General features: G+C 41.6%; 1 protein-coding gene across 4 annotated transcripts in view; it reads right to left on the minus strand.

Moving 5' to 3' along the window:
• Window positions 1-6,888: 6,888 nt before the first annotated feature.
• PPP1R21 (protein phosphatase 1 regulatory subunit 21) overlaps window positions 6,889-10,286 on the minus strand; it is a 60,708-nt gene continuing 57,310 nt past the window's right edge. For all 4 annotated transcript variants that reach the window (XM_081253789.1, XM_081253790.1, XM_081253787.1 and 1 more), the window contains 2 exons: window positions 9,620-9,748; window positions 6,889-7,353 (listed from right to left, as the gene is read on the minus strand). In XM_081253789.1, the coding sequence (XP_081109915.1) occupies window positions 7,324-7,353; window positions 9,620-9,748 (159 nt within the window). In that variant the 3' untranslated portion in view covers window positions 6,889-7,323. The remainder of the gene's footprint in view (window positions 7,354-9,619; window positions 9,749-10,286) is intronic.

Raw genomic sequence — 10,286 nt, forward strand, 5'->3', positions numbered from 1 at the left:
TACAAGGGCATGGTTCCTGCCACACAGCACCTGGAAGTTGTTCAGGGAGATGGCATATGTGAAAATGACGTGAGGTATGTTGACAAGTTAACATAACAGAAGAGATGCCCTAAGGAAATACAGGAAAGCTGGAGAAAGGCAGAATATTCTTCAGCATCTAAGCGAGATAGTAAGTGACATTTTTTTTCTTAGTTAACTGAACTGTGTTGTTTCTATTCTTGGACCTATGGGGTGTCACCACTGAGCTATCCCACTGGTGTTTAGGGAGCAGTGGGGCTATTTAGGGAGCAGAGATCATTAAAAACAACACAAAGGTTCTAAGTGGGGTAGGTGCCTTTTAAGGCTCCTACACCCACAAGCCAGACAATAGTCTCTAGCATGTTTCCACCCAGGACTCAATTCTTCTGATCCTCCCTTTCCCAAACCAGTTATTCTAATCCTGCTCTATAACCTTTTCTTTCAAAGAGTTAGAAGAACTGTAATGGGTTTTCCTGCTCTAATTCTCTGATTGCCAGTTAATTTCCTAATTTGGAGCTAATTACCAAACAGCTTAAAAATGTAAGGCACAGGCAAAGCTTACTGACAAGCTTTCCATTTATCATCATGGTATCTGAGGACTGGCCCTTAGCCAAGAACAGAGCTTCCTCTTCTTTCCCAGAACAGACCATTCCTTGTCAGTGTGGCTCTGCCAGATGGTTTCTTAACCATCATCAACCAAGGTGCTATCTTCATATGTGAAAGTTATAGAGGAGTTTGAAGCCTTTGAAGAGCTGGGAACAACTGCCAAGGTCAATGCTGAATAGAACAAAACTGCACATTTTTCTGTCTGAGGATTTTTATTACGAAGAAAGCTTTAATTCATGGTCATTTGGAGAGAGCTTTTTGCTCCAAATTTTTGGTGGCTTTCTTAGCTAATCGGTTCCTTACTTTACTTATTTTTTTCTCACATTTTTGTTTGGAAATAATGCAGCCAAGTTTTTGTTTTGTTTTTAGTGGACAATGAACTTGGAAAGTTGTCACATTGTTAAAAAGTATCTGTTAGTATAACTGATATAGTTTCTTACCAAAAGCAGTGGAGAATCCAGTTTTATCCATTTGGAAGTGAGCAGTTCTGCTTATAACAGCATAATGGGGGGTGGTGTTTAAAAATGACATAACAAGACACATGCTATTTATCATAGTTTCTCAAGCTGTGCCTGGAGCATCTTATCCCTTGACCCAGGCCTGCTGCAGAACAGAACATGAACAGTGCCCCCTGGAGTTGTGCAGCCAGCAAACCTACCTCCCCACCTCATCGCATCTCATTAAAGAGCCCTTTTTTTAAATTTGGAATTTCTTATAACATAATCCCAATTTTGATTAAAAACATATATATGCATGAAAAAGAACAGGAATAAACAAAAATATTAATAGCTGAATCTCTACAAAAAGAGATGTGTGCTCTTGACACTTTTCCTCATTTTCCAAATTTTCAACAAGAAGCATGCAGTATGTAATGAAGAAAAAGTCGGAAATGTCGTTTCAGTAAGTTCTGAGAATTCTTTCTTCTCCAGGAAGCAATGAATGATTAATTAAAAGCCCTTTTCTTTTTTTTTTTCTTTTTCTTTTGCTTCTACGTGGACTTCAGCCAATTGAGTTCCTACTCTGTGCCTAGACTGAGAATTATCTCTCATTTTTCACTTTCCATGCTTTAAGAGGCCTAGACAGAATAGACGATTCTTTGAGAGGGCACTGCAATGGCACGTAGAAGCAAAGGACACCCACTGGAAAGGCTCCTGGAGTGAGAGAGAGTTATTTTAAGAGCAGGAGACACTTGATGCCTGGGATGATGAGGCAGGGAGATCCCAAGACAGCAGCAGTGCTGCTGGCCTAGAAACCAAACAGGATAGCCTGGAGCAGATCGAAGGACTCTAGGAGAGACTTCTTTTTTTTTTTTTCTTTGGCCACACCACACGGCTTGTGGGATCTTAGTTTCCCAACCAGGGATAGAACCCAGGGCCCCGGCATTGAGAGCACTGAGTCCTAACCACTGGACCACCAAGAACTCCCTAGGAGAGACTTCTTGAAGAAGATAAATTTAGCTAAACACCCAATTGAATCTGACCACACTGAGACTAGAGTTATACACCTGGGAGAGAATTTAGGAATAAATTAGTGATAAACACCATGGAAGACATAGATAGACAGATGATAGATAGACAGACAGACAAACAGATAGGCAGACAATTATTAACTCCAGGGAACACAAAGAGCTGTACAAGAAAGGAAAAATCATCATAGTACATTACATGACCCAGCTACCAACAGCATTTAAATAATCATACTAAAGTATATATGCAATATCGGCCTAATCAAAATGGTGATGTAACTAGTTTGAAGAGAAGACAGGAAAACAGAAAGCATGTACATGTATGTGAGTAGCAGGGAGAGGGAGGAAGATGAAACAGAGACAAATCCTCATCTTCCAACTGCGAAGTCAATTCATAATGCCTAACTGGAAAAGCAAAAGAAGCATGCCATTTGGAAATATGGAGACAGATACCAAAACAGTGAGTGAAAGTGCTTTTCTCTGGGGAGCATGAAATGAGGGGGAGGAGCAGTAGCCTTTGTTTTGCCTCGTTTTTTCTTTGTAATAAGTATTTTTAGAACAGCTTGACTCAAACTAAGTTTGTAACTTTGGTAAAAATACAGACATTTAATAAAAGATGTTACAGCCTCTATGTATTATCTCTCACTTGCTGCCTTGTCTGAGACAAGTCCAGGGCAGGATGGATGACATATGGCTGTTTGTAATTATGCATTTTCACGATCACTTTGTTGCCTCACTAGCAGACTATAAGCTCTCAAGGGCAGCCAGCGAGTCTGTTTTGCTTATCACAGTCTCATCAGCACTGAGCACTCAGCGGGCACTCAACACATACTTGTTGAGTGAATGATGAAATGGGTAAGGCAGATTTAGAAGTCAGTGCTCACCATCTTTACAAAAGTATACATAACCGAAGTGTTTACAGGGGAAACATCCAATGTCTGGGACCTGCTTTAAAATACTCCAGGAAAAGAAGAATTTTTTGTGGGGAAAAAAATGAAACAAGATTAACAAAATGTTCATAAGAAGTGATGGGGACGTACGGGTTCATACTAGTCTCTAGTTCTGTGTAGGTTATAGAAAATTCCCTTAAGAAAAGAGAAATAACAATGAAGGTTGTACAGAAAGAGGATTATAAGGAAGGGGCAGCATCATGGCATAAATTTATTAAATTCAGAATTTGGTAGCTGGGAAGGTCTGTGTAACGGGGAATACATAAATAAAAATGAGGGTCAGGCAGAGAAAACCATAATTCAAAAAGACACATGCACCCCAATGTTCACTGCAGCACTATTTACAATAGCCAGGACATGGAAGCAACCTAAATGCCCATCGACAGACGAATGGATAAAGAAGCTGTGGTACACATATACAATGGAATATTACTCAGCCATAAAACGGAACGAAATTGGGTCATTTGTCGAGACATGGATGGATCTAGAGACTGTCATACAGAGTAAGTCAGAAAGAGAAAAACAAATATCGTATGTTAATGCATATATGTGGAACCTAGAAAAATGGTACAGATGAACCGGTTTGCAGGGTAGAAATAGAGACACAGATGTAGAGAACAAACGTATGGACACCAAGGGGGGAAAGTGGCGGGGGGCGGGTGGTGGTGGGATGAATTGGGAGATTGGGATTGACACGTATACACTGATGTGTATAAAATGGATGAGAACCTGCTGTATAAAAAGTAACTAAAATAAAATTCAAGAAAATAAAAAAATAAGTGTCAGAGAAGAAAAAAATCATGTCAAAAGCAAACCTTGTACCTGGGCCATTAGCCCAAGAAGCTAAATAAATGCTGAAAGAAGGGGTAGGGATATTTAATGAAGACATGAGAAGGGAAAGTTGAATGAAGTATAGGAGTTACTGAGAACTTTAATATTTATCCTCCAAATATATACCAACAGTGCCTGTAGGAATAGAACTGAATGCCCCTGATGTAAAAGGCTCACACCACAGCAGTGAATAACCCATGCTCTGGAATGAGACTAGCCTGGATCTGAGTCCCGGCCCTACAATGTACTAGCTGCGTGACTGTGGGCAAACTGCTGAGCCTCTCTAAGCCGTAGTTTTCTGTCTAGACAATGGGGACAGTAATAGCACCAATGAGATACAATTATTGGAGGTTCCAATGAAGTAAGTCCTGTTAAGTCTTATCCATGCCTGACTTAAGTAAATGGCTAACAAATGGTGGTCACTATATGCCTTGGCAAGGGATTCTGCCAAGAGAGTGAAGATCTTAGCAGTTACGTTAAAAGGGGACAATTTTGCCAGGAAACCAACTGCACCCTCTACAGTCCTGCCCTGTACCTCAGGGAACCCTAGGAAACCTCCCAGAGGCACTGACCCGTACAGAGTGGCCGAGCAGTCCACAAGTACAGCCTGCAGGTCTGTGGGACCAGCCACCAAGCAGGGCAATAAGAGTGCCTGGTCTGGGAGCCCTGGCAGCTCACGGCTGGTGGGAGATACAAGTCCCAGCCACCAAAGCCAAGATTCACATTTTCTCTGTAAATGTGAAAACAGGACAGGCCCACGTCTCAGGAGAAGTGAACTTAGAAAAACAGGCCCATGTCTCAGGAGAAGTGAAACTCTTCCTGACCCAGAGGTCTGAGGAAGCAGAGGGAGAGTACACTGGGTGCTTGGAGGAGAACGAGGAGAAAGCGAGCGACAGTCAGCGTACATGTCTCATTTGTACACGCTACAGCCAGATCGCGCCCAGTGGGCAATGAGGGGCCACTGTGAAGGCCTTCTTTCCAACAGGGAAACAGCTCTGCAGAGTTTCAGAAAGAGTCTGGTAACAGGGACGGGAGGTCTGGAGAACAGGAAGACGAGTCATCCAGACGGTAGGGAGCCAGGACTTGATTTAAGGTATCAAATAAGGAGAGGTTAGAATGGAGAGATACGCAAAGGCAGGAAGATTCAGTAGGACAAGATAAGCAAATGAGATGTGCCAGGCCAGGAGCAATCCAAGGTGATTCCCAGGTGTTCAGCTAAGTCACAACCAGGTGGAAACTAGCTCGACCCTCCCTCTCAGTCAGGTTTGTTCTGGTCAAAATCCTTGGCTTCACCTTTGACTCCTCTTTCTCTCACACTCCACATTCCACCCAGTCAACATTCATTCAACAAATAAACGCTCACTGAATGCCAGGCAGTGTTCCAGGTTCAGGGGAAGACGGCAGTGAACAAACTAGACCAAAAACCTGCCTTCATGGAGCTGTATCTTGTAGAAGAAACAGGCAATAAATTACCTGGAAACAGGCAATAAATAAGATAAATAAGCAAAGCATATGGTATGTTAGATTCTGATAAGTATTGGGTTGGCCAAAAAGTTAGTTCGGGTTTTTCCATAAGATGTTACGGAAACACCCAAATGAACTTTTTGGCCAAACCAATATTAGCAGTAAAACAAGTCAGAGAAGAGTAATAGAAGTGTACGGGGGAAAGAGTTGCAATTTCAGCAATTCCTATCCACTCTCTTCAAAATAAATCCAGAAATAGACTTCACACAACTTCCACGGCCACCAGCACGGTCCAGGCTACCGTCATCTCTCAACAGCCTCCTGCTACTGCAATAGCTTCCCAATTTGTCTGTCTGCTTCTGCCGTTGCTCCCCTACAATCTATTCTCAGCATAGCAGCCCACAATTCCACTAAAATATAAGCCAGATGAGGTCACTCCTTCATCCCAAACTCTCCAAAGGAGGAATAGAAATGGACCAGAAATTCCAAATGCAGCATCACAGAACACTGAAGGTCTAGCAGGGGCGGGAAACTCTAGGTTTACGGTGGAGCTAATCAGCACGGTGCTTGGGGGCTTAGATGCAGCTGCAGTGAAAACAGCTGGTTCAGCTGATGGAGAATTAAAATAAGCAGGTCACAGAAAACGGAAAGGGCAAAGGGGCTAGGGACTCAAAGGGCCGGGAGAATGGGACTGAGTTGACTGACCCAGAGATCCCCGAGACAGGAGTCAAACACTTTCATACTGTGAGGACTGGGCACAACCACCAGAGTCTGCCTCTACAGTGGCGCAGAGGCCAAGGAGTTGGCCTTTATGTTGAGCACGGAGGGAAGCTGCTGATGAGCTCTCAGGTGAAAGAGAATAAAGCATTTTGGAGGGTGACTAGCAACTGCCTAGAGAAGAGGCTCAAAGGAGATGGAGCTGCAGGCAGGGAGGTGAGGAAGAAGGGGTTTCAGGTCTGCAGACCTAGTCTGGGGACTTGGACCTGAAGTGAAATGGGCATGTGCAGGAAACTCAGAGGAAAGGAGCAATATATTTGGAGACTTGGGGATGGAGGTGCTGAGAGAAATTTCACCCCTGAAATATACATGGAAATGACACAATGTTTATGAAAGAAACCAAGAGGAGCCTGAAAGGGCTCAGGGTCCTTGCTTGAAGCATGGTTACAAGTACCTTGGGAGGTACTCAAAGACTTAATAAAGGATTAACTGTATGATTATTCCAATTTGGGGGATTAGAAAGATTATATCAAAATCAATTGGGATTTGGTAATTTTGTGAAGCTTACTTTAATAAGTTTTAGTTTCCTTCATCAGATTTTCATAGAGAGACTGAAAGTTTGATATAAGTATGAATTTATTGACATCAATTTCCTTAAGCTATTATTCCAACACAGAGAGGGTACTGAAGAGCTGAAGACAATGATAATAAACCCACAAGATCTGAAGTTTTCAAGGCCCACTCCCTCCAGAACAGAGAGAGAGAGAGAGAGAGAGCAGGAGAGAGGGACGGAGAGAGAGAGAGAATGAACAAGTCTTCAAAAAGAATTGGAGACTGCTTTCAATTACAGCAAGAATGACAGTTTGACAATTTAAGCATTTTATCCAGAAACACATACCTATTCCACAGATACCAAATTGATTACCATATCACTGAGTTTGAAAATATACAAAATATTTGTTGTTCTTACATACTGAAATTAAAGCCTAATTTTAAAAAGTGTACAGTAAAAACAGCATAAGGAAACCTACAATATCCATGGTATGTGTACTGTTTTCCGTTTTACTGTCAACATTAAATTCTGGATTTACCTTACTGGTTACAAATATATTTTAAATACTTCAAGGCCATTTACAACACTGACTACTTTACTAGGTCCAACAACACTCCAGCTTCCTGAAGGCGGCCAGCCCTGGACGTGGAGTCTCGGCCCCGCAGCTCCGCGCAGCAGTAGCAGCTCTGCAAAGAAGTCACCAACCAGCTCTCTGTAAACTATCGACTCTTGTTCTTTTTAGAATTCCCCTGTGCAAAGAAAAATATCAACAATAAGAACACCAACCCCTAGAAAAATCATTCACGCAGTTTAGACACCAAGCTGTCTGGAAGCCATATTTCACTGTGGAAAATTTTAGTTTCCAAGAGGGAGAACAGCTGATAACCTTGCATCGCCAACTTTTATACAGGAATCACAGAGCGGTTTGTTACTTTTAACTCTCCCCACTTCCTCCATGAACCTTATTCCCCTGGGGTCTGAGGACAGGCAATAAAGAAAGAAAAGAAAGCTATCTTGGATTTATCAAACCTCAAATATTCATTTTGTTCCAAAGACAATGTAGTTTATGATTTCATAAAGCTGATAAAAACTTTTAGCCTGAACATATTCCTTTGCTGTTGAAATAAACACCTTTTAAAGGGTCTTAATAGGTACTAATTTTGAACATGTGCCAACTAACACCCCAATGGTAATGACTACTGTCAAGGGGAAGATCAGATACCAGTTGAGAACAAGTTAGAGAGAAGATGTCTTAACTTATTCCCAATTCCCTCACATACGGAGATTTGGACTTTCCACTTTTATGTAACTTTTCTTCTTTCTGGAGAGGTTCAAATTCCTACATTTAACTATTACATATAAATTTTTTTTTCATTAAGTAGGAAATGATTGCAGAACACGAACATTAAGAGCAAGATCATAGCAAACAAATGGTTTCAGGACGTTTACTTGGTATCCAATGGAGACCACGTCAACTCCGTCATAAGGTGATGCTATAGCAATTTAAATGACTAATAAATGGGGGAGGTGTGCAAAATATAGGAACCACAGGATGATCAAAGAAAGATTAACAACAGAAACTACAAAGTGAAGAAGGATCTCTAACTCAGTGTATTATTAATGACAGATATTCTAAGGACTAGATTAAAAAGTTCTAAGAGGGCTTAAAACTCCTCTCACTTCTAAAGTGGCTGCAATACAATTACCTTTGGGACAATGAGCTTTGCTATACCCCACAATAACCCTTCTCAATTCAGAACCGAATGCCTTCTGCAGCTCTGAGGTCTGAAAACTTTCCCTATAATCACTGCTACTTTTTTTCAAATGTTAGGTGCTAAAGCAGGCTTTCTCCTACTACTCCCACTAACACATGTGCTTTCTACATGAGTCGGCTATTGCCCTGATGGAATATCAAGAGGCCAAAAGGGTTAAAGGAGGCATTCTTCAAGAGGAGCAACACTCCACCCTCTACGTCCAAGCTAAAGTTCCTGAAGCACAAGTAACTGGGGAACCTGAATCAGAACCACACTGGCTGGTTACAGTCATCACAAGATGTCCCAGCAAAGCATCACAGACATTCTCTGAAGCAGCCAGAGGCCAAACAATAACACGAAACTACACTGAGAAGCCAAATTACATAACGCAGATTCTAGTGCATTAACATGATACATTTTCCAAGGAGATACCAACTGAGCTGGATGCTGCTCTGTACCACCAACTGGCAGATGCTAAAATGAAGCTATGGTTTGTTCATCTCTATGTCTTCCCCAGTGCCAGCATACAGCAGGAACTCAATACATGCCTGCTAGATCGGTAAGGGGCAGTAGTGGATTTCAAAGAGCACAGGCTGGAGACAAGCTGCTGGTGGCAGAGTATTGTCTGAGTTACCAAAATATGCCAAGCATCTGAGATGATGCATGAAACCAACTCTCTGGCCTCTTGAGGCTTACCTTTCATGGTAAGAGTACATACATTATGATACAACAAAGAGACATGATACGTGGATATGCCTTTCAACACAAAAACATTACCAATATCTACTGACTCCAGCCTGGACAAGCAGAGGCTTTATGGGAAATGAAATCTAAGAAGTTTTTGGAATTAAAAGGACAAGCCAGTCCTAGGTTATATGAATATGTATGAGAATAATTTGCTAAAGAAGGTTACTCTTCCAACAGCACCATTTTAGATTCACATAGATAGAGTAATCCCCATCATAAACCCCCCAAGAATCCTCCCAACTAACAGAACAGTAGCAGAAATGCCCAAAATGCCCAAAATGCCAAAAAGCAATGGTCACAGTGTTAGGGCCTCAGAGGTCAGACCTCCTCTCAACCTATAACTCAATCAAAGAATCTTCATTCTACTTTCAAGATAAGAAGACAAGTGAAATGATTTATAAACACTTCAGATCTCTTAACCTTTTGTTCCTGAAACACACAGCAATGAAATACCTTGTATTAAATACATTAAATATTAAATATTACACTGCAGAGAGACCCCTTCCTCCCCTACCTTACTAGACATCTTTAGTGTGTCAATCTCTTCTCTCTGTTTAGATAGTGTCTCGTTCATGCTGCACAGGTGGTCGCTCATCATACTTAACTGATCCTCATAACTCCTCTTGGTAGTTGTCAGCTCATCCTAAATGGCCAGGGAAAAAAGAAAAGAGAAAGCAAAACCCCACTAGTCATACTACTCGAAAGCTTTTTTAATTTAGGAAAAAAAATGTTTGAAAAGTAACCTATCAAGATGACCTATCTGATCAATTAATATGAAGGTTAAGCCACAGGCCTAACAAGAGAGCAAAGTTAAAAGAAACAAGGCAGAGGTTTTTCTCAGCCTTCAAAATATGTTCGGAATTTCTTTGCAAAAATGAAAAAGTTTCCTTCTATGCCAGGTATAAAGATGTCACAAAAAACACAAGAGGGCTATACAATCTTTCTCAATTCTCTTAGGTTTTCTTGAACCTTCGGTGAGGTGGGGAAGGTGATCTCTGGCACATTCCCACTAACACACCTTGACGGCCCACTGCCCTCAGGGCAGGGCCCTCCCTGGAAGAAGCACCTTCCTCTCTCTTTCCAGCTCTCTTTGACCTTTTAAAATCTAATCCTGTGCTCCTAGCTAATCTGATAAACGAACTTGAAACCAGGAGGAAGTGCATGAATTATTTCTTTGCCTG

Source organism: Mesoplodon bidens, assembly GCF_964165515.1.
Source record: "Mesoplodon bidens genome assembly, chromosome: 14".
Classification (NCBI taxonomy): domain Eukaryota; kingdom Metazoa; phylum Chordata; class Mammalia; order Artiodactyla; family Ziphiidae; genus Mesoplodon; species Mesoplodon bidens.